The sequence below is a fragment of the Carassius auratus genome, chromosome 32, assembly GCF_003368295.1.
Source record: "Carassius auratus strain Wakin chromosome 32, ASM336829v1, whole genome shotgun sequence".
In the NCBI taxonomy this organism is placed as follows: Eukaryota; Metazoa; Chordata; class Actinopteri; order Cypriniformes; family Cyprinidae; genus Carassius; species Carassius auratus.
The window spans coordinates 23,536,629-23,564,405 of NC_039274.1; the positions used below are offsets into that span (position 1 = coordinate 23,536,629).

The 27,777-nt window shown below is 38.0% G+C and overlaps 2 protein-coding genes across 2 annotated transcripts; both read left to right on the forward strand.

Moving 5' to 3' along the window:
* Window positions 1-9,213: 9,213 nt before the first annotated feature.
* LOC113052406 (uncharacterized) lies at window positions 9,214-12,023 on the forward strand. Its single transcript, XM_026216851.1, has 6 exons — window positions 9,214-9,487; window positions 10,429-10,578; window positions 10,732-10,844; window positions 11,301-11,363; window positions 11,638-11,775; window positions 11,901-12,023. The coding sequence occupies exons 1-6, from the start codon at window positions 9,214-9,216 to the stop codon at window positions 12,021-12,023; spliced, it is 861 nt and encodes a 286-aa protein (XP_026072636.1).
* LOC113051867 (polycystic kidney disease protein 1-like 2) lies at window positions 11,992-27,251 on the forward strand. Its single transcript, XM_026216024.1, has 15 exons — window positions 11,992-12,202; window positions 12,637-12,765; window positions 13,007-13,226; window positions 13,346-13,527; window positions 13,615-13,845; window positions 14,825-14,926; window positions 15,058-15,236; window positions 15,739-15,873; window positions 19,036-19,238; window positions 19,796-19,980; window positions 20,085-20,220; window positions 24,140-24,335; window positions 24,662-24,878; window positions 26,530-26,614; window positions 26,715-27,251. The coding sequence occupies exons 1-15, from the start codon at window positions 12,164-12,166 to the stop codon at window positions 26,759-26,761; spliced, it is 2,286 nt and encodes a 761-aa protein (XP_026071809.1). The 5' UTR covers window positions 11,992-12,163; the 3' UTR covers window positions 26,762-27,251.
* The last annotated feature ends 526 nt before the right edge of the window (window positions 27,252-27,777 follow it).

The following is a 27,777-nucleotide window of genomic DNA, read 5'->3' on the forward strand; positions in this document are numbered from 1 at the left end:
GCTGAGTCGGAGGATGCTTTGGGAATGAGTATGCCCACGTCACCAGAAATTCAAGTCTCTGCCTAGTGTGGAAGCCTGCACAGCTAAGGCGAGAGAAGAGAAGAGCCTAGAGTATCTAGGCCATTTTTCTTGACAAAGATTAGGGGTGTGGACCATCCCGCAGCGTCGCAAATGTCCTGGATCAAGACACCTGCTAAGAAAGGCCTTGGAGGTCTTCACACTTCAAGTAGAATGAACCTTGATCTCTAGAGGCAAAGGGAGAACAGAGGACTCTTATAAATATAGAAATGGCTTCTACTATCCACTGACTGAGGGTCTGTTTTGTAGCTGGAAGACCTCTCTTCCAACACAAACAGTTGGTCTGCACTTCTGAAGGGAGGAGGGCTGAAGGCCTGGAGTACAAAAGGCCATGGTGTAGAGGGGGTGCCTTAGGAACATACCCCATTCAAGGGTACAAAAACGCTTTGGCCAAACCGGGCGCAAAGTCAAGAAAGGAAGGGCAGGATGTCTGCTCCAATATTTAGATGTCCAGGAATGTGCACTGCTCTCAGCAAGAGGAGTACCCTGGTACCTACTGACAACACAACAACCAGAGACAATGTCTCCCTCAAGTTGAGTGTCCATGAGGCAGACCCTGTCTTTCTCTTTTAAATCTGACAGGGTCAGCTACAAATGCCTCTCCTCCACCATCGATGCCTTAGACCTGTCAATGTCCTCCTGAGTGTGGTAATATCCCCTGCTCACACTCATCCAGCTCTTTGAGCAGGTCAGCTTGGTATGCCCGTACGTCGAGAGACAGATCGCAAGCATCTGCTCTACCCTGAGCATCATCTTTTAACCGTGCTCACTCATCCACGCCAAATTGCCATAGTAGTCAGCAGCAGGGATAAAGAGGCAGGCCAAGAAAGGTCTTCCCCATGACCTCAAAACCTCGGTGTGGAGGTCGGGGGGAAAAAACAGGCATCGTTGCGGAGCTGGTGGCTTACTACGCAGAAAATGCTCATCCAGTTTACTCTTCTGCAGTTCAGCCATTTTCTCAGTGAAGCAATCAATATTTAACTTGGTGACTGCATGAGTTACCACCTCCATGAGCTCTTCATACTGGGTTGATTGAGGGGGTAAGTCAGGGAAGAATCATCAAGAAAGACAGGCGGAGCATTAAGCCCGTTCCCTGGGGAAAAGTAACCATAGAGAGGGGCTTCCAAAACTATTCACTATGTCACCCCACCTGTGACATCTAGCCCATCCATTCAACCGATTACACACGTGGTTCAAAACTGGTCAAGCTGAAGGGCTTTCCCAAAGCGTCCTCCGACGCAGCTCGAGTTCCCCCAAAAAACCACCACCACAGCTGGTAAATAAACACAAAACATTCATTATTTATTTGGTTATCTTTATGTTCTACAATTACAAAAGCACCAATTATTCCTTTCCTTGTTGGATTTTAATATTGGTATTGTGGCCAACTCCTCTTCAGCTGTCAGTGGTGCTGGTGCAGGTTCTCCCCTATTTTTAGTCTCTGCCTTCCTTGATGTAGGCTGAATATAATCAAATGCTTTTCATTACCCTAATTAAAAAATGTAGCATGTTAAATTAGAGATCATTTAATTATGTGAAAAAGCGTTAGACTACGTGGGAAAAGTTTCTGCACACTGAAATAGACTCAAAATTATATTTTTTCAGTGTCAAATGTTTGTAAAGTTGTGTAGCCTACACCAGGGCTTAATTTGTGCCGGAACAAGCCGGATCCGGATCCCCCTCCTCCAGGGGCAGCATTTCCATATGGCAGAAAGAGAATAGCCAGATATGTGCCATGAAAAACTATCCAAAATTCATATCTCTATTATAATTCATTATTATTATTTTAAATGACAGGGTTTTAGAAATATTGAACCAATGATAAGTATTTAAAGGAACCTCGTCACTTCACCCCGCCTCCACTCAGATTGACATGCGCGCACAGCTGGAGGAGACAGATCTCTGCTTATCCGCAAAGCAAGGGTAAACAAATAACTTTGAATAGTACAGCATTTCTTTACTCAAACACTATGTCTGTAAAGGCTATTGTTTTTGTGTGTTTGAAGACTGGAGAAGTAGTTTTTTTGGCATCTAGCCAATATACTTTTCTATGTTTAAAATATCCTGTGCATAAGTGCTTCATTGTTAATATCATGAGATTTTGGGAAGTTTATTAAACAGCAAAAAAATATATAAAAAATATATAAATAAATAAACATTATATCCTAACCTGTAAAAGGTGATAATGGCATATAATGCGCTGCCCTTTCCTCAGATGCGGACAAAACACAGATCTCCTCATTCGCCAGACAAAGACCTTGTGAACTCCATTTGAGCTTGTTTTACATATAGCCTGATGTTAATTGCAAGTGTCTGATACAACACCAACACTGATGACGCAGTCCTCACCAATGTGATTGCGTGAGCTCCGTTACCTCTCCCTTCTGTAATCGCGTGCCGGAGCCGTTGCCCCACTTTGTTCCGGTACCTCGCAATTTACAAATTAAGCACTGGCCTACACCCATTTCACGATTGAAGCTTTACCTGATTTAATTTTGTTTTTATGTAAAAAATTAAAATCTCTTTTTTTTTCTTTTTTTTCGTAAAAGAGAGGTGTGAAATACTTAATATTATTTTATTATTTTTACATACCTTACATTACATTACTATGTCTTAATCACAGTGAAGGTCTCTTTTACTAACCTTCTTGAAATCTGCAGGTCCTCACATACTGTACAGGGTCAAAGCTCCAAGTGGTTTTATATTTGATATTGATGCAGCTAGGCCTATGTGGCTACAATGGTTAATAATTTAAACTAATTTCACCTTGTACATAGACAGAATAGAAAATGCACACACAAGGAGGGGGTGGATACATAAATAATTGATCTTTAAATAACTGAAGTCACATGCACACAAAACAGGAACATTTAAAAACTATAACAGAAACAATATAGAACAAGGAAAAATAAGTTTACCATGAAAACTTTTTTTAGCACTTTGTAGCAAGCAATGCATGTAAAGCATACAGCATCTCCTTAAAAAAAATAATAATGAAAAATCAGCTGCTTATGTTTGTGTTTGTCCATTACTGAAATAAAACGAATTGTCATCATTTGCGTATAATATATCAAATTTGTGCTTATCTGCCAATCCTGATGTAAATGTGAATGAAGAAGCAAATAAATGAAGCCCTGAAGGAAAACAGCTCTATCTCTGAAGAACCCGGAGGTTCCAACACCAAGTGTTAATTTGTCAAACATAACTTAATCTAACTGAAATTACCATGGCTACTAAACAGATGATTAGGGGTGAGTATCGTTCAAACAATTTTGATATTGATTCAATACCGATACCGATACCTTGACTTTGATACTGGTTCGATACTTTTTTTTTTATGAAATCCATTTTAACAAGATTACATTACACATTACCTTAAAAAAAAAGAAAAATGCTCTCGGTTACTAATGTAACCTCGGTTCTCTCTAGATGAGGGAATGAGTGTTGTGTAAGCTAGTTTGCACTACAGGAAAATCCCTTTTTCTTGAGAATACTGAAGCCAAAATTGTATCCTTAATTTTGCATTAATTTAAAATGCATTGCTGCACAAGCAGACCTAGGCGAGACAGCTCGCGCGCCTATTGGTTGCTCTACAGCAACTGCTGTAACCTATCGAAGGACTGCTCGTGTAGGACGTAGGCACCAATAACGTTGCGTGCGCCCGTGCACATCACGTCCTGCCAAAATGGGCATGGATATAATATGACCATCTAAAGGACATAGGTGCTTATCACAGTATGACAGTGAGATCTGTTAGTCTTAGTCCTGTGATAGCAGCACCCTCATAAAACACTGTTTGCATGACACAGAGTCAGGCAAATCAGTGGATATACACCTAGACTGACAACAGCTTAGCCTACAAGGCAGGAACTTCCAGGTTATAGAACCTAATGAATGTAGACGGGGAGGCCCAGCCTGCTGCCATACAAATGTCCCAGAGTGAAACACCACTAGACCATGCCCATGAGGAGGCCATGCCTCTTGTGGAATGAGCTCTGATGCCCAGCGGGCAGCAAAGGCCCTTAGACTCATAAGCCAGAGTGATAGTGTCCACTATCCATCTGGAAAGGCTCTGTTTCGACATGGCTAGTCCCTTAGTACAGCCACCAAAACAAACAAAGAGCATTTTTACTCTCATAAGGGACACATTACCTCATAAAACTTTTTTTTCAGTTTGTTGAGGTTTTTACAGACTAAGAGACTTGTCTCCTGTGCCACTGCACAAAGGAACAAAATGTAACCAACACAATATACCAGTGCAAATAGTTATAATAAAGTATTTTCAAATAGTTTTCAGTGCAAAATGAACAGTTTCAAGTCATCTGACCTGAAGGCAGTGTTGCGGGCTTTCAGCAGAAGTCGCACCTCCTTGTTCATCCATTGCTTCTGATTAGGGTATGTTGTTGTCTGTTTTTCTGTTGTAACACTGTCAATGGTGGTGTTCATGTGATCCAGTACAGAGGAGGTGTAGATATCAATTTCCGTGTGAGAGCCACTGGCAGCCTGAGAAGAAAACATACTCCAGTCAGTGTGTTGAAACCTGTCCTGAAGTAAAGAGTCTGCTTTTAAGAGACTTTCCAGGACTAACCTGTAAAGAGACTAACCTGGAAAGGGGCATCAAAAAGGCCAAGTAGTGCTACAACCTGAAGGTAGAGGAACACTTTTCCAACTCTGACCCCCGACGCATGTGGCAGGGCATCCAGATCATAGACCAATGCTACTTTTGCATCATCAAAGGGTAACGCCCCTTTTTTGGGGAAAACAAATGGATTCCTGATACAGAACTCGCTCCAGGGACCTTTTGTTTTTCATTGTTTCTGATATGTACAGGCCTGTCAGACACAATTACAAACAGATATTGTATAATATTTATATTGTTTAGTCCTAGCCTGCAAATATTTCAAACTTAAAATCAGTTAACAGCCAAGGTAGGATGCCTAATGAGAGCTAACGTTAATCACGTAGCTACTAGCAGCTTCGTATTTCTAACTACAACAAAACTGTCAATAGCTTAAATCAAGGGAAATATGATCCAATTAAACCACCGACTCCTATTGACATGGCCTCATTGTGTAGTTTATCATACTGTGAGTATGATAATGACAAAAATAGGCTAAATGGTTATTCCACGAGATAATGGTAACGTTAGATGTCCATATTTGGCCACTGCGTGGGGTTATTAATCCAGTTTTCGACCATTTCAAAGGGATACCAGCGTATCCAGTAGCTTCTTTAAATACCTCTCACGGTCCTCGGACCGCAAAGAGAGTGTGTATGTTTCTGCCATTTTTGCTATCAAGAAATTAGAGCGAGTTCTGTATCAGGGGAATCACGCAAGGCTGCTGGCCCGGATGGCATTCCTGGACATGTGCTTAGGGCATGTGCAGAGCAGCTTGCATGGGTCTTCACAGACATTTTCAACCTGTCCCTCGCCCAAGCCACTGTGCCAACATGTTTTAAGTCCACATCCATTGTGCCAGTACTGAAACACTCCTCCCCAATGTGCCTGAATGACTATCGCCCCATAGCACTCACACCCATCATAATGAAGTGCTTCAAGCTACTGGTCCTAGCACATCTAAAAGACTGCCTCCCACCCACACTGGACCCACACCAATTTGCCTAGCGCAGAAATAGGTTAGAAATATGTTAGGATGTTGTTTGTTGACTTCAGTTCAGCATTTAACACTGTCATTCCCTCCAAGCTGACCACAAAACTTGGAGACCTTGACAGTAACACCTCCTTCTGCAACTGGATTATGGACTTTCTGACCAACAGGCCTCAGCATGTTCGGTCAGGTCACAGCCACTCCACCACCATCACACTTAACACTGGCGTACCACAGGGCTGTGTGCTGAGCCCATTCCTTTACTCCCTTTACACCCACGACTGCAAGCCTGTGCATGGATCCAACTCCATCATTAAGTTTGCAGACGACACCACTGTGATTGGCCTCATCACAGACAATGATGAGACTGCCTACAGGGATCAGGTACAGCACCTGGACACATGGTGCGCTGACAATAACCTGCTCCTTAACACCAATAAGACTAAGGAGCTCATTGTGGACTTCAGGAAGAAGAAAGGAAGCATGCATGACCCCATCCATATTAACGGGATGGATGTTGAATGTGTCTCCAGCTTCAAGTTCCTGGGAACCACCATTTCGGAGGACCTGTCCTGGTTAACTTTTACCGGTGTGTGATCAAGAGCATCCTGACCAGTTGCATCACAGTCTGGTATTGGAACTGCTCAGTGGCTGACCAAAAAGCACAGCAGAGGGTGGTGTAAACTGCCCAACGCATCACAGAGACACCACTTCCTGCTATTGAGAACATCCAGAGGAAACGCTGTCTACGATTAGCTCGCAGCATTTTCAAGGACTCCTCTCACCCTGACCACACACTGTTTAACCTCCTGCCCTCCGGGAGGCACTTCAGGAGCCTCCGGACAAGGACCACAAGATTCAGGAACAGCTTTTGCCCTAAAGTTGTCTCCTTGCTGAACTCTGCCCTCTGACACACCTCAACAGCACACACACAGACTCCTCCCCCTCTTCAACACTACATCTGACTGATTTATTTATTTACAACAAGCAAAAAAAAAAAAAGTAACTTGTTATTACTTGCACTACTGTCTGTTCATCCAGGAACACTGATTAATCCATTTGCACACTGAAATATTCTCTATGCACTTTACTGTCCATTGCAATAGTGTAAATTATGTTCGTATGTACATAGTCCTGCCTATAGTGTACATACACTTTTACATATGTTCATAGTACACCTATCTGTATATCATGCTAATAGTATTTAAAATATGTAAATTATGTCCATAATACTTAACAGTTAACTGTACAGTTATTGTACATATTGTATACCTTGTATACTCTGTACTTACTGCTTATTGCACTTCTGGTAAGATGCTCACTGCATTTCGTTGCCTTGTACCTTACATGTGCAGTTACAATAATAGATTAGTTGAATCTAATCTACTCTAATATTAGAGAAGATAATGCCAATATTGCTATTTATTTAATGGAGTTCACATGCATTTATGGGTACACAGCAGGTGAGAAAAATCAGGCAGGTACTGTAATTTGTGAATCTTTAGTGGCTGGAATAATTGTTCTACCCAGATGATAATGCTGAGCGATATAATTAATATTAGTAAAACGCAGCATGCATGATACAGGGTAGTGGTCAGTAACATCACAAAAAATCTATAGTAATAATTACTATATAAATAAAATGTAAAAAATATTTTTCACTATATGGACATATGGTCTCCACGGCTTGAACCCTAAGGATTTTTCACACACAAAAATAGAAGCACCATGTAAAAAAAATGACAATTATTACAACAGCAAAAATGTCATACTAACCTAACTAATGTAAATAAAAGTTTTCAAGCTTAGAAAGTAAGTAAACAGTCTAATTGATAGTTACAATCTAAAGGACAACAATATATTAATTTAAAAAAATTTAATAAACAGTTGTTGTTGTTGTTGTTGTTTTAGTCTATGAAGTATCATCACAGTATGCCTTACTTTGGACTTCAATTGTTGGTTTTATTTGATCAGGCCTGTGTTCAGGTGAGTCTTACTATCATGTGCATTTAGTTCTATGTAGGTTCAGTTGTCGTCCTGTGTCTTCAGTGTATTTGCCAGTGTGTGGATTTACTTATGGATGTGTGTATATATATATGTATATATATATATATATTAGGGGTGTAACGGTACGCAAAAATCACGGTTCAGTACATACCGCGGTTTTAAAGTCACGGTTTGGTTCATTTTCGGTACAGTCAGGGAAAGAAATGCAAACATTAAACTGCAGGTTGTTTATGACTATAATTTTTTTTATTTATTTGTTTACACTTTTTTTTAAACACCTTTTAATTATATATATATATATATATATATATATATATATATATATATATATATATATATATATATATATAATAAAAAAGAATAATAAATAAAATACTGCTGCAGTTACAATTGATCCCTCAGCTAACTTATTAGAACCTTTTCAGTCTGGTTTAACTGCTTATTATGCCTTGCTTAAAGTCTTCAGTGACATAAAAAATGCAGGTAAAATGCTCTATTGATACTATTTGATCTTACAGCTGCCTTTGATACTCTGGATCGTAATATTCTTATTTGACATTTAGAACACTTGTTTGGTATCAGGGGTACAATTGCTCAGTTCATATCTTAAAGGCAGGTCATTTTCTGTAGAGTCAGTTAAGTTCTCTTCATCATCTGATCCTATTATTATTACACACACACTCACATATACACATACACACAAACACACACACACACACACACACAGACACACACACACACACACACACACACACACACACACACACACACACACACACACACACACACACACACACACACACACACATATATATATATATATATATATATATATATATATCAAATATCCTTCTCCAACTTAATGAGGACAAATCTCAAATAATTGTTCCCTCAAAATTGAGGTGAGGTCTCATTAAGGAGCTGGGCAATCATTCCCCCTCAATTTACTCCCAGGTTAGGAACCTTGGTGTTATCCTGGACTCTAAATTATGTTTATCAAAACCAATCAATTCTGTTAAAAAACTTTTTTTTTTCAATCAATTGCGGGTCATTTCCAAACTTAAACCATTTAAGATACAAAAAAAATTAAAAAAATAAAAATTCTAAGGATGGCAGAGCTTCACTGTCCCCATCTGTGGATCCAATAGCCTCTGGACATCCACCTTGCATCTTCTATTATCTTTTTTTAAATCAAGTTAGAAAATGTATCTACAAAATGTCTTAATTTCACAAAACTGTAATCATGGATAACAATGTATTCTAGGCTTTTGGAATAGGGAGTCTTGTTTTAAAATCAGACTTTGCATGTATTTGAGTGCCTGCTCCCATTTCCCTAATGAAGTTAGTTCACATTCACTGTTTTCACAAAGTGAGATTTCAGATTTACCTAAGATGTACGTAGGCACACTATTTTTTAGTCTACATAGACTTTCCTGGACTGAATGTTGCATTTGAGCTATTGTAAGTCATGGCTATCTCAAAGCAAGTGCTTGTTTATTGTTGGATTTCTATTGTTTTGATGCCGCTTACAACTTGTATGGATAAATCAGAAGAAAGTGGACATGATGAATATGATTATGGAAGGAGAATTCTGGAAATTCATGAAGGAATAGTGTATGAGTTTGTTCAGGAATTCATGCCATGGGCTGAAGCCCAAGAGAGCTGTGAAAAACTTGGGGGACATCTTCTTAGGGATTTGAATTTTAAGATTAAGGAGCTCCTACAAACCCAGTCCACACAAACTGGACCGTGGTGGGTCAGTCGCGAGTTGATGTATAAAAATTCAGTCAGTGGTGAGTAAAGTTCACAGTTTTCCACCTGTAGATCCTTCTGTACTTCTTTGCCCTTACTATATAACAAGGAAAGTCAAATCTGTGCCTAAAATAGAAAGTGCTGATAGATTTATAAGTTAAATGTGACAAGCTACATCTTTTAAAAATTTTATTTTGTTTAGGGACAATTTATGGACCAATTCTCACTATTTAGTAGTTGCTTATTAGCTTGCATATTACTAGGCTGTTTATTAGTTCTTATAAAGCACTTATTTTGCATGACCATATTTTACATCCCTTAATCCTAGTACATACCTTAACTTAACTACCTTACTAAATATCAACAAGCAGCAAATTAGGGGTTTATTGGGGCAAAAGTCATAATTAATAGTTGGTTAATAGTGAAAACTGATCCTCCAAACTAAAGTGTGACTAAGTTTGGTAATACAATGACTTCCTACAGTAGAGTTTGTATGAAAAAGTTAATTTGATTACGCAGGGCAAACTGATGTTAGTGCAATATTTTAGTTGGTATCATGCTGTTCATAACATATTGTTTTGCCTAAAAATAAAAGTTCAGTTAGATCCGATAAGGATTTTACAGCCTGTTGCCATGTACGAGAAGCCAGAAATCTGTGTTTATTAGAAAAACCCATTATGAAATCAAAAAAATATCTTTAATCTCCAAAGAACTGTATAGTGTTACAACTCAAGATCCCTATACAAATGTCTTTGTTGATAAGGAGGTGTAAAGAGCCATTGAAGAACCTTTATTTTTACCTTAAGAGTATATGGCAATAAAATAAATTACACTATATAATTATAATATATTTAATTACACATATATAATATAATTCAAAGATATTATATATTATAATATATAATTTTATATGGCAATGAAATAATTACACTATATAATTCATGTAGATTTTTTTTATATGTATGTTTGGGTGTGTTTACAGGATTTGAACCTGTCTCATATTCCCTTGTTAAAAGTGATGGCAAAGATGTGAATAAAAATCACTTTGCTTGCACCTATATGGTGAAAGATCCATTTCAGCTGGTGACCACACCCAACTGCAGTATGAGCTTTAGCTCCCTTTGCACGCGAGGTACAGAAACAAATCACTTCTCCTCAACACAAACATTACATAAAATAACATTGTTTGATGATTTGAATCAGAATAACTGAACAGCACAATAAAAAGATTGTTTACTACATATTGTCTTTTAATTAAACCGAATGTAATGTTATGCAATTACAGATTTAAATACACATCTAACGTCAAGTCCAGCAAACAAAAGGAGCCGAAGAAGTTTAACTGGCACATTGTCGTTACTGACAAACTATATAGGAACTACTGCTGTGTTTTTGACGGTTGGTGTAGTTATTCAGTTGTAAAAGAATTTTGGCCTATGTTTTATTTGAATAAGGTGGCCATATCCAGACCTGTTTTTATGGAAGCAAGCCTCAAAAAAAAAGTAAAAAAAAAAAAAAGTTAATGATAAGGGTATGAAAAAGTTAAAATCAGAAAGGATAAATTTTATAGTAGAAATTAGTAATATACAAAACCATCTATAAACTTGCTTATTGAAATGGATCATTACATACCATGATGAATTGGTTTATGACCGTAAAGAAGTTAGCTGCTTGACCATACTGGAGTGGACCATAATGGAACACTGTGTAAATAATATCATTAAATTAAAATGATAAAATATGGCAAAATGGCATATAACTTTTGTACAAGAGATGACATACAAGTAAGCTGCAATCTGAATAACAATTCATGAACTCATGAGATAATTGTAAGCCTTCTTTTCAATCTTGCAGAATATCAAAGATATGTTGAAGGATTTGGAGACAACAACTGAAGAAATATCAAAGGCCAATAAGGTGATTCATACATTATATTATAAAGCATTAATTATTAATACGATACATCATTGTATATAGTATTTAATAATCTCACATCTGTGTGTGTTAGGGTAGGGTATATATATGTTTCTATTTTTCCAGCATATCAGATTTGTGTTAGCCTGTAAGATTTTGATTAGTAGTATAGAAATATTTTTATTAAACATTTCTTTCTTTCTTCTTAAAAATAAATAACATTAAATATGTGTGTGTGTGTGTGTGTGTGTGTGTGTGTTACTTTCTACTTGGATAGGTCAAATATCTGCAAAACATATATGATCACCTTCTAAAAAGCGGTGACTTGAATGGAGAACAGCTTGATGAAATTATGAACAGCACTGCAGCCATACTTTTGTATTCACAAGAGTGTGCACCTGACAAAATGGGTGATGTAAGTCAAGTTTTCACTGGATCAAATTATTCTGAGGCTGATTGTGTCTCTCTAGACAGATGAATGCTTTATATTGTTATATCTTTTCGACTGTGAATATTTCTTTGATCTTTTTTGTCAAACAGCTTGAGGAACTCATCACTCTTGCTGGCCAAATTTATGGATATGCTCTCCCTGCTAACAGTAACATTGTCAAGGAACTTCCAACAGGCACCATTCATGTCACCAGGTCATTATTAGCTGCATGATTGCTGGCCTATGTTATCATATGCAATAGTTCAAATTTGATGTAAAGCTGTGTCTCCATAGGCAGGATTCAAGCACCCTGGGTGGAAAATCTATTGGCTCAAAGGATGGAGGATTTTGCCAACTTCCAACTCTTTCTGCAATGACAAATCAATTGCCCACTGGGAATATCAATGTCCAGGTTTGCTAACATGGCATTCACCGATGTATCAAAGTCCTGGTTTTTAACACAAGTCATAAAATCAGCTACATACTTATTTTTGGAATGTAAATGGAATGTTTGGAATGTTTATTTATACAGTAATAAGACTAAAAGTTTAATTAATCTCATTAACTTTCTTAATATAGCAAATAATTCTGGTTTTATTGTTTACTGATTCCTCAGTGCACATTATTCCAAAAAAGAAAAAAAAAGGCTTTCTTCATAATAGTTAACCCTGAAACTTGCTCCACCTTTAAAATGACTCTTCTTTTCGTCTGACCTGTTCAAGTAGTTGTATTCTTTTTAACCCCTCCCCTGTCATATAGAGACCATCTGCAGTCATTTCAGACCACGTACATTCATTTCACAGGCATGATCATGATTTGAAGATGATACAAACTTTATTATTACAGCTCTTCCAATTCAAAGAGAATCCAATGGAATTAAAATCCAACGAAAGCATCACTGGAACAACTTGCAGCTTTTCTTTGCAGAACGGAAACTCTTCAATCAAATTCAAAAATCTTGCAGAGAACATTGAGGTAAACTTGTTTTTCAACATATTAGTTGGAGAACTATATTAAGCCCACTTGATCAATTTTAAGTATGTGAACACAGAACAGAGAAACATTTGACTCGCTCTATGAGATTTGTAAGACACTAGTCTCTGTAAAGCTGCTTTGAAACAATATGTACTGTAATAAGTGCTTGAAAAAGTTTAATTGAATTAAGTAATTGAATTAAATTGCATTGTAAGTAGTAATGATGCTTGCCTCTGTACAGATTTATCTGCCTCGGCCTGAAGCTTCTGAGCCTGAAATTGTGGATATAGTCTGGAAACCAGGGTTTACTGTCACCTCATCATTCAACATCTCAGACGCAAATGTGACTGTGGTTGTTACAGCAATCCCAAATCAAAATACAACTCTCAGTTTTACTTTGCACCCACCAGAGGCGGCAAATGCAACCTATTTGAATCAAAGCACTAATGTTACCTACAAAGGTAAAGTTTGGAAAATAATTGAATAAGATGAATAGTTCCCATGTATTATTGACGTTAGTAAGGGATAAAGACTAAAAGGTCATGAGATAAACCTTTCCAATGTGTTATTTATGCAACAGACAATTATCGCTGGCTGATCACCCCTGAAATGAGAAGGGGAATTGAGGGGACCTGGAAGGTGGCAGTATTACCAGCTGGTCAATCCTCAAGTAAAACGCTGAGCTTTAAAGTCTCCGTTTTTGTAACCAAGTGCCTGTTTTGGGACACTGAAATTGAAGCCTGGAGTAGAGAGGGCTGCATGGTAAGACTCTATAACGGTTGTCCATTTATTATGTACATTTGATATACAGTCTTTTAATAAAGTTTATGATATCATGTTTATCCAAAGGTTGGTCCTAATACAATGCCGAACCTAACTCACTGTTTGTGCAACCACACAACATTCTTTGGGAGCTCCTTCTTTGTGATGCCCAACCAAGTTGACTTGTCCAAGACAGCAGCTTTGTTTTCTACAGTAAATGAGAACTATATAGTGGTGGTTTTACTCAGCTGCTTCTTTGCTCTCTTCCTGGTGGTCGTAATGTGGGCCTGGTATGCCGACCGCAAAGCTCTCAGAACGGTACAGTATACTCAAATTCACGTTTTTGTTTAAGAAACTCACGTGGCTTGTTGAGGATAGAGATGCTATGACCCAGCCTACATTTTTTTAGCCTAAATAAAACAGCTGACAAAATCCAAGTTACTTTCAAGGAGTGATGAAGCCATATTTTGAGATCGGGACCTGGATTCACAAAAATCTTTCTTAAACATTAAAAAACTATTTTTTATATACTAGAAAATGCTCACCAAGGACAACATATTCCTGGATCATTATCCTTGTTGATCCTGAAACAACATTCAACATCAACATCATTAGATATAACTTTTCAGGAGGTTTCTATTTTAGGCTTACAATCAGGGTCATGTGCTTCTACTTCCTTGTTAATCAGCTATCATTTCCCACTGATTTTAGGAATAAATTATGGGTGGGGTTAGGTTTAGGGGTAGAAATTGGGCTAAGTCTATAATTTTGGACAATAATGTTGAACCAGGATCATCAAAAAATGTTGATCCAGGAACATGTCTTACTTGGCAAAATCACGGCGACCCACATAGCACATAGTCTTTAACTTAAACCAATATGCTTTATTAACATCATAATAATCTTTGAAGACTAACTAGGCTTAATTAGACTAGATGGTAAAATCACCAATAGGTAAAAAGTTTTCAGGATATTGGTTTCAGTTTAATGTGGTGTGTCCTAGAGCACTACTGTACATATTAGGACATTTATAAATATGTCATTAAATAGATTGCTTTGATTTGTGCATCAAAATGATTAAGAATCGTTTACTGTGTCTTAATTTCTCCGTCAGTTTCAAAAGCTAAGATAAAAACTACTTTTAGATAACTGTGAAAGCTTTTTTACTTTCACCAGAGTGTGATTTGATCTAAAGATACTGACACAACAGAATTTCAGTGCTAAACTGATTCAACTGCATTCATTGCCCTTATATATATTTATGTGCTGTAATGTGGTAAAATACCTGTGTTCACAGCGTAAGATGACTCTGTTGGAAAGCAATCATCCATGTGCCATGTACAACTACCTAGTGTATGTGCAAACAGGCCACAGAAAAGGGGCTGGCACCACTGCGAAGGTAATATGCCCTGTGTTTATGTGCTTGTCTTCACCGGCCTGTATTTCTCATCTTAAAGAACTTTAAAGACTTTTCAGTGATACTCATTGATATATTTAGTATGTGCTTAAGTCAAGTCTTTTCTTTGTCAGGTAACGGCGACCCTCCAATTCTCAGAAGGGCAAAGCGAACCTTACTATTTGTCTGACCCTGAGAAGCCACTGTTTGAGAGGGGAGGGGTGGATGTGTTCCTGCTCAGTATGCCCTTCTGTCTTGGAGAACTGCAGAAAATTGACATATCACATGACAACTCAGGTGGAAGTCCTGACTGGTGGGTGTCTGCATGTCCCAGCTTTTGCATGCGTTTTCGTATTTTTGCATAGCAAAAATATCATAAAACATAAAGGCCAAATTTGAGAGTTTGTGACGTGATAGCTCTTGAAAGTTATTCTTAATTCTTCATCTCTAATGTAGCTGCTGATCAAAAAACCTTCTGGTTTCATCAAATTAGGTCCAATTGCTAATTTCACATTCAAAATCCATCCTTAATCTATGACAGAGGTGTCCATCCTGCTCCTGTAGGGCCTTGGTCTGTCAATTTAAAGCTCCAATTCTATTCAAACCAACTGGACCAGCTAATACAAGTCTTTAAAATTACTAGATACATCTAGGCCAGTGTGTTTGGGAAGGTAAGGTTGGCATTAATGTCTGCTAAACGTTGTCCCTTCGGGAGCAGGATTGGACACCCCTGATCTATGAAGTGATGCATGAAAGAAATATGCTTATGAATGAATTAGGTTGCACACGTCACACATCACAAAATGTTCCATCAGGTACATGGACAGAATCACGGTTCAGGATTTACAGACGCAGGAGGTCACATACTTTCTGTGCTCCACCTGGCTGAGAGGTGAAACCTGCACGAGGACCTTCAACTCAGCCAACACAAATGAAATTGCAAGCTTTGGGTAAAAACTTTAGCTTACATTCTCATAGATACTACATCTAACTATTAACCTTATACCTTTTATGAAACCTATTCTATTTTATACTATTTTCAAGATTTCAGATTAAGGTTATAAAAATGATAAAATAGCATTAATGGAAGAATGGGAATTATATAGAGGTCAACATCAAATGAATCAAACTGATTCAAAAAATATTTTCTTTGTTGGAAAAAATTAATTTGCCACATTTTGTTGTGATTTACTCGATATTAACTTCTCGTTTATTGAACTGTTGTATAAAAGCAATATCACACTTGCAATTGTTATGTACTGAATAGCAGCACTCTATTTAGTATTACATTCTCTATAACCCTTTAAGACATCGAGAAACAATCAGTCTTTACAGTGGTAATATATATTTAAAGAGCCAGTAAGATGAAAATTCTAAGCTTCCTATTGCTGTTTATAAATCCTGTACATTAGGTTTAAATCCACCCAAGGATAAAAAACATTGTCATTTTGTCAAAATATAATTTTAAAATTACCTCAATTCTCAGAGATCCCCAAACGGTTCGCGCGAAGCTGTTCAAAAGATTCAGTTTCCTTAAACCCCCACCTTTCGGTTGCATACGGTATTCTGATTGGTCAACTAACATAGTCAGGTTTGATTGGTTGTTACGCACACACCTCCACGGTAAACTATGCGTTAGCATCTGTTTGGGGTGAATTATGTCTTATTCCTCTCATCGCGAAGCAAACAGTAAAATAAAAAAACTAGAACAGTCTCGCTGCTTTTTCTTCTGTGTGGGTGTATTCAAACCGCGCGCTTCAGTTTGAATCTGAATAGCGCGTTCAGCGCGGGGGCGTGGTCACATATAACGAAGGGAGACATGAAAAACAGACATAGCATTGTTTTCATATGGATTACTTTATCACAGAATATCTGTTCGGCAGCACTTGTTTAGTTTTAACGTAGACATGTCAAGCTTTCTATAGATATCTCTCTCATGTCTCTTTGTTGAGTATTCACGGAGTTACACTTCATTTTAATGACGTGTTTGTACATGACGATCAGCGCAGACAGGCTGCAGACAGCACACATACTGATAAGACGCTCAGGAGAAAACAAACATATAACTTCATAATCATACTTTGCGTTGTGATTCGGAGGTGCTCATTGTTCTAAATAAATTTGGTAATGAACCCTCTCTTATGGCCAAACGCTTTGAAAATCCCGCTGTACTCACCGAGATTAGAAAAGCCGTCATCAGTGAAATGTTGTGAACCGAACAAAAGGGATTTGTTGTTCTGCTCTGTTATTGTGGTAAAAACAAATTTTAGCCATTGGTTCTTCTGATTTTCATTCTTTGGCAGTGAAAATAAAACAAACTTGCCTTTACATAATTAAAAACACACTGTCTCCTCGACATGATGCTATCACACTAACCAGAGCGCCTGTGTGGGGGGTGGGGCAGGTCAGAGTTTTGTTTCTCCCAACACGGTAGGCGGAGATTATTATGCAAAGTGTTCTTAGTGACGTACATAGAAATGGGCAAAAGATTTGAAATCTATAACGACTCGTTTCAGCGATTCAGAGTCGACTCCTTACTTTAGAAGCCAATAACTTTATAAATCGTGTACTTTTTGGTTTAATTACTTTGCACATTGTTTACACTGATGGACAGCTACATCATACACTGTAATACAGGTAATTTTTGATTTCCCATCTGTGTGGCTCTTTAAAGTATTGCAGTTTTAAAGGAACACTCCACCGTTTTTTGAAATAGGGCTTATTCACATTATTTCCTACATTTAGATAGGTGGGCAAATGCATTTTTGTGTCAGTGCATGCATTGTTTTAGTTTGACTGGGTCGGCGTTAGCTTAGCTTAGCACAATGAATGGAATCCTTTGTTGCCAGCTAGCATGGCCTGAGTAAAAGTGATCAAAAAAAAAAAAAAAAACCCCTAATTACTTCTTGTGGCCTGCGTATTCACAACGAGTACAAATAGCAGATTAACACTAGGCGATTTCCTAGGCAGATATTGACTTGGGACTATATTATGGGGAAGCACAGGCGAAGCACTGCTGCTTAGGCGAAGCACTGCTACTTTGGCGCAGAGAATCACGCAACACATGAAAACATCAACTCTATGTGAATACAGGTATAATATGGGTCGATCTATACATGCGTCATGATTAAAATAATCACTTACTCTGTGAACAGCTGTCCATTTGGTCCATTCGGCGTGGGGCGTTTTTTCCAGTTCACTTTGTCACACCGGAAAAAAAAATCGAGTACTGCAGAATGGATCAGCGCCGTGAAATCCTCTGTAGATGTGACACAACTTCGGGCACGCTCATCTTGATCTGACGTGTTGAGCCTGGTCATCAATGGCAAAAACATGTCCCACTCTCTACAGCCCAGACACTCTATTTCCGTCGGTTATAGATTGGCATATTCCCCCACATTCACACCACCAGTTCATGTTGGCTCTCATCCTCACGTCCTCAGGCTGTTGAGCGAACGCAACCTCCTCCTCCTGTCGTTCTATTTCCAAAGCACGCAGCTCGTCTTCTGTAAACTCTGGTTCAAATAGGTATGGTTCTGGTTCTTGACTGTCTGAGAAGTCACCCTCTTCGTCTCTCTCAAAATCAGCCATGTTCATTGCCATTCGTGTACTGTAAGGAAAATAGCCAGGCAGCTACTATTCACACCGGTATGTTGACGGAAGTCATGGGATTTCATGTGTTGCGTGATATCTCTGCGCCGAAGTAGCAGTGCTTCGCCTAAGCAGCAGTGCTTCGCCTGTGCTTCCCCATAATATAGTCCCAAGTCAATATCTGCCTAGGAAATCGCCTAGTGTTAATCTGGATCGCTATTTGTACTCGTTGTGAATACGCAGGCCACAAGAAGTAATTAGGTGGGTTTTTTTTTTTTTTTTGATCACTTTTACTCAGGCCATGCTAGCTGGCAACAAAGGATTCCATTCATTGTGCTAAGCTAAGCTAACGCCGACCCAGTCAAAGTAAAACAATGCATGCACTGACACAAAAATGCATTTGCCCACCTATCTAAATGTAGGAAATAATGTGAATAAGCCCTATTTCAAAAAACGGTGGAGTGTTCCTTTAAAGTAATCATTTTGGATACATGTACCTTCCCTACCAACCCCCATTCCAGCAATATCTTCCAGACCCGGACATCTTCTGGTTTCCGGGATGAGCACATCTGGGTGTCAGTCGTGGACCCCCCACGGCGCAGTCCTTTCACACGTGTTCAGAGAGTGTCATGCTGCATGTCTCTGCTGCTCTGCACCATGGCCATTAACATCATGTTCTGGAACCTTCCTGCTGATACAGAGTCACCTGTCCTTCTAAAGATAGGTTAGAAAACTTCCCTGCAGCATTTCTCTTTTTCGAAAGTTATGCAATGTACAAATGTGCACAAATGCCTCACTCTCAATACCACTCGGGTACTTATGCAATGCATGTCATGCTTAGGGGGAGCATGTTTTATCCAGTTGCTTATTAATTTATGTTCATTACATATAAGCATTTGTATAATATATATATATATATATATATATATATATATATATAGATAGATAGATAGATAGATAGATAGATAGATAGATAGATAGATAGATAGATATTATAATGCATAATAACATCAAATAGTTAGTTAGTTGGTTCACTCAAAAATTGAAAATGTGTCACTCTCACCCCGACATTGTTCCAGACCGGTATGAATCTCTTTCTTCTGTTAAACACAAAAATATTTTTTTTCTTTTCTTTTTCTTTTTTTAACAATGTGGGTGACCAAAGAGTTTTTGGTAGCCATTGACTTCCATAGTGACAGAGTTCTCTTTTTGGGGTGATCTATCCCTTTAATAATAGTTACTTTTATAAATTTACACAAAATATTTTCTTGTCTATTACAGGCTCTTTTGAACTGACATGGCAGGAGTTCATAGTTGCCATAGAAAGTGGCCTTTTAATGTTCCCCATCAACATCCTGATCATAACTATCTTCAGACACATCAAACCACGCATTCTCCTTAACAAAGCTAGCACCTCCAAGAAAAAAACACCGGCCGCTGCAGTGTCTATGAACATTATCCTAAAGGTTCTTGCAGAAGTAGTTCTGAAGCATAATAACTGTTTTCTCCAATAAAACTTGTGAGCATAATGTTACATAATTATAAGTGAATGTTCTGTTCGTTCTCTTAGGAAACCATAGGACTGTTAAATCATCTGAGCAAAAGCCCGAAAAACATGCTGGCTGCCAAGGAGATACGGCCTGAGACCAGTGGGGATCTCTTCTGGGCTCTGAATAAAGTGAACGATGTCCTGCAGATTATGCAAGGTTTCTTGATCAACCTTTCTTTCATATGCATGTGTTAGATTTAGCATGTCAACATCATTTACTCATGATACATATTACTTAAATCAGTGTTATTTTGTTGTCATTAAGATACTATTACAGTTTTAATTCATATATTTAATGTTTTAAATCTTAAATGAACATAAGAACTAACTAAAATAAAGTAAAATAAGCCATTTTTCCCCCCACTTCATTTCATTTCAGTTTTTTCATTTATTTTTTTTGCAAAATTACAATGGAAATAACTTTGGTTACACTTTAGATTAGGGAACATATTGACTATTAACTAAGAGTTTCCCCTCAATTATCGTAATTCCTCAAATAAAAACCGGTAGTCAAATAAACGCCGGTCCTCAATATGAGAATGACGAGTTGTCATCATAGCACAAAGCCCCTCCCTCGATATCACAGTCTCCGCCATGTTGGCAGGATACCGGCGGCGAAACAGGATTGTTTAAATGTGTTGTTAACTCGGTAGTAGAGGAGGTTCTCGCAATTCTGCACTGTTTTACCATGCCTGGAAGTTACTGCTGTGTTAAAAACTGCTCCAGTACCTTTTTAGGTTACACCAAGCGCAAAACAGCGGTATTTGGAGAAGCTCTCAAGCATCCAAAATATCGACCCATACGAGCTCCCTGCAGCAGCACAGAGACCTGGACCATTTACCTCCATGCACACATATGGACATTGGGAATTATATTGTTTTTGGTTTACGCTACTACACAATGCAGGAGTGTAAAAGCCACAAGTCTTTGGAAAGTTACGAGGCTTTCTGCTGTGGCTGGGTCCATCTACAGCAGGTGATGAAGACAGTGTTGTACTGGCCAAAGTTATTCACACGCGTTTTAGTGTGTTGTAATTACATTGCATTTAGAATGCAAAATGACAAAGTTATTAACTGCGACTGTTTCGTAAACACTAGATTGTAACGAGATGTTCAATGTATACGAACATTTCCAACATGTTTTGATGTAGGCTAAAGTTGTGTATGTTTAGTTATAATTTGATTTTAAGCCAGTGACACATACTGTACCAGGTTTTTGTGTTGGGGGCTGCAAAGTGGACAAACCAGTTCTGGGTTGGCTAGGGTAGTTAAATGTGTGATTGCAAGATGTAAATGTCCTGGTTAGATTAAAGCCATTAACAGCGTGAATGCAAGGTGACTTACATCGTAAACAATATAATCCCCAATATCCATATGTGTGCGTGGAGGTAAATGGTTCAGGTCTCTGTGCCGCTGCAGGGAGCTCGTATGGGTCGATATTTTGGATGCCTGAGAGCTTCTCCAAACACCGCTGTTTTGCGCTTGGTGTGAGCTTGTTCCTGTAAGGTCCCCTTTCTTTCACCTTATGTTTTTGCATTGCTTTACTTTCTTCCTTTACTTTCGCGTATTCGTAGATCCGTCTTGATCTGTTCCGCCAACAAAATAAATGCGCAAAAATTAAAGATCTCTGAAATGTTTAGTCGCGCCTCTGTCAAGTTCTGAAGGCATTGCCCCTGGCAACCGATAGCGTATCCTGCCATCAGGGCCGACCGGCTCAGACCCCTCCCAAATCAACCCAAATCCCAAAAGAAATAAAGGCCGGTGTTCTGTCAATTTGTCCTACGCTGTCAGATTTTCCTACCTCCCACTAAAACAGTGGGTAGTACAATTCCACAACGAAAAATGCTCCTGTAAAGTTATGGTTTATTAACGTCTACACCTACCCTTACAGTACTGCAAATACAGTAATTATGTGTTATATTCGTGGTTGTAGCTAGAAGGGATACAGCTACAGAAAACCAAAAATAAATATTATTTTCTACCAATTAAATTGCATTTTTATTAAAGTCTACACCTACCCCAACCCTAAACCTAACCTTACAGTAATGCAGATACACTAAATATCGTTGTTTAGCATGAGACAAAGGACGCGATATTGATGTGCGCGTGCGCAGTAAACCCGGGTAGGAAAATCTGACAGGGTAGGATAAAATGTCAGGACACCCGTTTTAAATAAAGGCCGGAGGGAAAATTTTTGCTGCAGACCCAGATTACGAACGTACACGCCCACTGCCGGAGCGTTTCTCGTTCTCAAGTCAAGAACCGGTTGCATCGATTTTTGGATCACCAATACACTAGGTGTTTCTCAATGTCAAGGAAGGATCCTCAGAAGCCAGTATTTCGAGGATACTACGTCATCGACATCCGTCGAAGGACTGTTCCAATGTCGAGGATCCTCGGAATTTCAACCAAGGACTGAGTCCTTCATTCTAAAAATATGCCATACATAGGAAAGGATGCATATGTGTATCCTTCACGCTCTTCGTGCTCTCAAATCACCCACAATCCTATGCGCGCAGCTTTGCTATCTTGTTCAAAAATGAAAAAATGTCGAACATTAGTGGAGTCGAAGCGTTAACGGTTTTTATTTACGTTACCAAACATTTGTTATAACTGTAGTAAATATAAGTAAAGTTTAAAGTTTAAATGCCAGTACAAATTACTACCATATTGATATTGTAAATTATACAAATACAAATGGTTAACTGAACCGAACCTGTCATTTTACAATTGTTAACTTTGTTGCGTCATTGTCATTTCTTCTATAAATAACTAGTTAAGTTGTCCAAAATAATTTAACGATACCATTCACAGCGTTATTCAAACGGACCTTTTCACTGACGTAATGACGCAATTACGTGAACTTGCTAGCCTGTTCCATTTATGTGTTCTCCGAATACTAAAGAGGAGCCTCGCTTAGCCTCTGAAGGAAGTGACTTGGAAGGACCAGTCCTGCCTAGGAAGTATCCTTGACATTGAGAAACGCCTACTGAACCGAGAACTGTTTCCGTCGGACGCGTCCGATTCGAGAACCGAGGAGCTGATGATACTGCACATGCGTGATTCAGCGTGAAGCAGACTGACACAGAGTGCATCTGAACTGAACTGATTCTTTTGGTGATTGATTCTGAACTGATTCTGTGCTAATGTTATGATCTCTGTCCACTGGAATGCTATCGATTTTAATTTAAAACGGGTTATTTAAAACAATTACTTATCAAACAGATGGAATTAGAAATAAAGGCCTGCCTCTAATAAAAGCCTGCTTCAAATAAAAGCCTGTTATCTTGTGCAGTTCAGGTAAATAAAGGCCCCGGCTTTTATTTGAGGAATTACGGGTAACTCCTAATTTGCTGCTTATTAATAGTTAGTAATGTGGTTTTTAAGGGATCTAGAATATGGCCATGCAGAATAAGGCATAAAAATGTCCCTCAAAAGTACTAATAAACAGCCAATATGTTAGTAATATACATGCTAATAAGCAACTAGTTAATAGTGAGAATTTGTCATTTAAATAAAGTGTTAACAAGTTTTTATATTGTTTATATTATATACTATAATAGTTGTAAATTAAACTTCAAGTATGTTATGCCTCGGGCAACATTTTCACTTTTAATGTGTGCAGATCTGGAAAGACATACTATTCTATAATATCATGTGACATAATGGCCCAATGGTTAGTGACTCAGTCTCATAGTCCAAAGGTTGTGAGTTTGAGTCTCGGGTCGGCAGGAATTGCAGGTGGGGGAGTGAATGCTTTCTCCACCCTCAATACCATGACTGAGGTGCCATTTAGCAAGGCACTGAAGCCCCAACTGCTCCCCGGGAGCTGAAGCATAAATGGCTGCCCACTGCTCTGGGTGTGTGTTCACGGTGTATGTGTGTTTACTCCTGTGTGTGTGTACTTTGGATGGGTTAAATGCAGAGCACAAATTCTGAGAATGGGTCACCATACTTGGCCTCACATCACTTTTTTTTCACTTTTGATATTAAGCCATCCTTCATTCGAAATATATTTCAAATGTTTTTTTCATTATACAGAGACATATAATATCCCTGTTGTGTGTTCCCATTCAGTGGAAAATGTTGGTGATCCTCACTGGTCGTACTGCAGCCGCTTTGTGTTCTATTCACTGAGCCACATTTCTCACCTACTGGAGCATGTGGGAGAAAAGGGCTTTTTCCTTGATGAGGAGCTTCGGCAGGCACGTGAGACAGTCGCTGTTCTTCTGAAGAAGGCTGAAATGGCAACTTTCCAGCACGTTTCCCAAAGGTCAGGACTGTCACCTCTTCAGCTTCAGCTCTTGTATTAAAAATGATTCCTTTTCACAAGAAACTCAAAGACTTTTAGGCTCTTTATGTACTGTACTTCCATATTCTTTCTCTTTAATCTCAAGATTGATCGATTACTAGTTCATAATTCACTATCCTTATCAATTTATCACATTAAATGTTTAATTGTTTTTAACCTAAGAGCTGGTTCTTTAAAAAAAAAAAGTAAAAAATAAAAAATATCCAGATGTTCTTGGTAGCTGTAATGCAAGAATTCTGTTTCTTCTATAAAAACAGATTTTGTTGTTGTTATTGTTGTTGTTCCAGATCACCAACTGTGGAAGTGCAGAAGAAGAAACAGGGTTGGTGGTTGCCTTGGTGGTTTCTTTTTATTGGTTGGTTCCTGCTTTTTGCTTTGAGTGGTTTGTCCACCTTCTTTACCCTCCTTTATGGCTTCCAGTACGGAAGGGAGTCTTCCATACAGTGGGTCGTCACTCTTACTTTATCTCTTGTCCAAAGCATCTTCATCTTGCAGCCCCTTAAGGTAAGAACCAGTGGGATCTTCTGAGAATAGCTCACCCAAAAATGACAAATGTCTGCGATTCTTTACTACCTAAGCTTAAATCATATTAGGTTTGGCATCAAGAATTATGCATTTATGTTCAACTAGAGCAGTGGTTTTCAACCTGTGGTCCGCTGCCCTCTAGTGGGCCGCGGTGGTATTGCAGGTGGGCCGCCAATTATTTTCTGTTCATTTCCAGTCCATTCTAGGGCTGTGTGATTAAAAGAAAACGTCTCCAGGTTCACACACTGTCTGTGATGCGCCTTTTTTCTGAGCCAATGTTGACGGATCAGAGCGTTCTCACTGCGGTAAAAGGCTAGAAATAAAAACGTGCGAAAATAATTCATGTCTAACACATGAGCATAGAGTGAATTTGTTAGTGAACAGGATGCAGTTTAAGTGAGAGGAGACACGTTTTAAGTGTGCACACTCTCTCCTCGCAAAGCAGCGTGTATCTGAGCAAGCACGACCGGTTTTGTGACAGAGCAAAGGAAATCTGCTGCGAACAGAGAGATTCGCACTCGTGCATTATTTTAATGTGCTTTCGCGTTATATTTATGCGCTCTCACTGCTGACCGCATACACATACTGTATACACACTGCAAATACCTGAGGCACCGCTACAATTAATGAGCTCTATGAACAATGCATGGCAAAAAAGAAAAAAAAAGTCCCTGTATACAGGATTTTTATTTTATTTTATTTTTTGCCACAAGTATCACTATAGTGATAATTTTGACTTATGTCTGTTCTAGAGATGTTACAACTTTTTGATAAAGCTCTGATTGGTTTTCTTTTGGAAATATGTTTCAAATTAATCCTGAATGCATTTATGACTGTAAAAGCACAATTGCAAAATTGATCAAAAAAATCGCGATAGTTTTTTTTTTTTTTTTTTGTCCATATCGCACAGCCCTAGTTTATTCAATAAATACAGTTTAAAATCTAGCTTCTGAGTACTAAGTTATTAACCCAACAATAGCGGGGTCAGTTAATTTTTTTGAAGTGGGCCGCGCAAACATATGTGTTTGGTTGTGTGGGCCGCGAGTTGAAAAAGGTTGGGAACCACTTCAGTGTTGTTTCTGTTGAAACTTGTATGTCATGTATTTAAATATATTTGTAGTAATACTTTACACATTATTGGCAGAACTTAGCACATTTAAAGTATATTGATCATCTTTAGATTGTGTGCATCTTTAAAATGTTGAATAACACATTACAGTTAGAAATTATAATCAAGCACTTTACATGTGCTTTAGTATGTTAGTACAATAAAATAAGTGTACTTCTTTAAAACACAAAAAACATAATGTATTTTAAAGTGAAACTTTAATTTGACAGTATTACAAAGTGCACTTTTTAATAGTATATAAAGAAAGTGTATCTCTCTTTACATACACTTTTTCATACAGGTGTAGTATGAAATGTGAGTTAGTAATGATGGCTAGTCAATAAATAATGTGTTCTATCTTAATTAATGAGAATGAATGAGTGAATACATTTTTATTTTGGGGTGAACTATTCAATTCTTGCACAACAGCCTCAGTTTTCTCTCTTTTTATTTCACTGATGTCTATGAGAAACAATTGATGTCACACGTGTGATTTCTCTTCCTAACTGTTATGGATGACAGGTGATATTTGTGGCAATCTTTTTTGCCATGATCCTGAGGCCAGTAGCTGTGGAGAACAATGAGGAGGTTGAACTGCTCCTAAAGGGTGAGAACATGCACACTAGAAAACAGTTTATCTGCCAATATCAGAATAGTGTTACCCAACACAGAAAGTGTCTTATTAATGCTTTATTGCCTTTGTACAGAGCAAAAGAAAAAATGTGAGGAATACGCTGGGAGGTCAATATCCTGATCATCAACATCTCAGCACAGACTCAAGTGTAACGGAAGATGCTTGTGAGGAGTCATCAAACTCACCCAATTTTATTCTATATTTTGGTTTTGGGAACAGAGGACGCCATTTTCATGTCAATGCAAATGACTGACATCTCACTGTCTCTTGCAGATTTTAATCCATTTGTGTAAGCAGACTTTATTTTTCATGTTAATGTTAGGAGCTATTACTGTGTACAGAACATTGTATGAAAATCTAGCAAAATATATTGTCTAAGTGGTTTAGTCTATACTGTCACAATAATAATGGTGTATTTAACACACAATTTTTTCTCTACTTTTTGTTTTCTGATAAAATCAGAGATCTAATATAGATGATGGCAATAATGTCACTTGAAAATAACATATATAAGCTGTCATACTGAGGTTCACAAACAATTATTTAAAAAATTACTATCCAACAATACATGAACATATCTACATTTTGTTGGGCCATATGATTTTAGATATGGCGATTTTTGCTTAAATTAGCTACTAAAGGAGCAGATTCTCATACCACTCAAATTTTGGTAATTGTTCAGTAAATAGTACACCTGTGTGTCTGCTGTAATTGATGAGCTTTACTTAGTGTCATCTCAGTATGAGGGGTAATAGCTCAGTGTCAATGTTGAAACAATGTTACATAAAAAAAATACCTTGAATATTCACTATTATGTCTCCATTAATCCATGTAATGTTTAAATACACTATAAAATGTATTTTTAGTACTCCTAAAATAAATAACTTATTTTCCAATGCATTACAGTGTATCAATCAACATATCTTTGGCACTTGATGCAATAAAGATCAATGTAGTAGTGCAATTTTCAAATACACTCAAATGGTTTCGATGGTTTTGAGAGAAGTCTCATGCTCACCGGGGATGTGTTTTTGTAAAAATCAGAAAATATTTTAAAATCATTTATATTGTGAAACATTATTTAATTTATTTTCTATTTAATTATATTTTAAAATGTAATTTAGTCTGTGCACGCC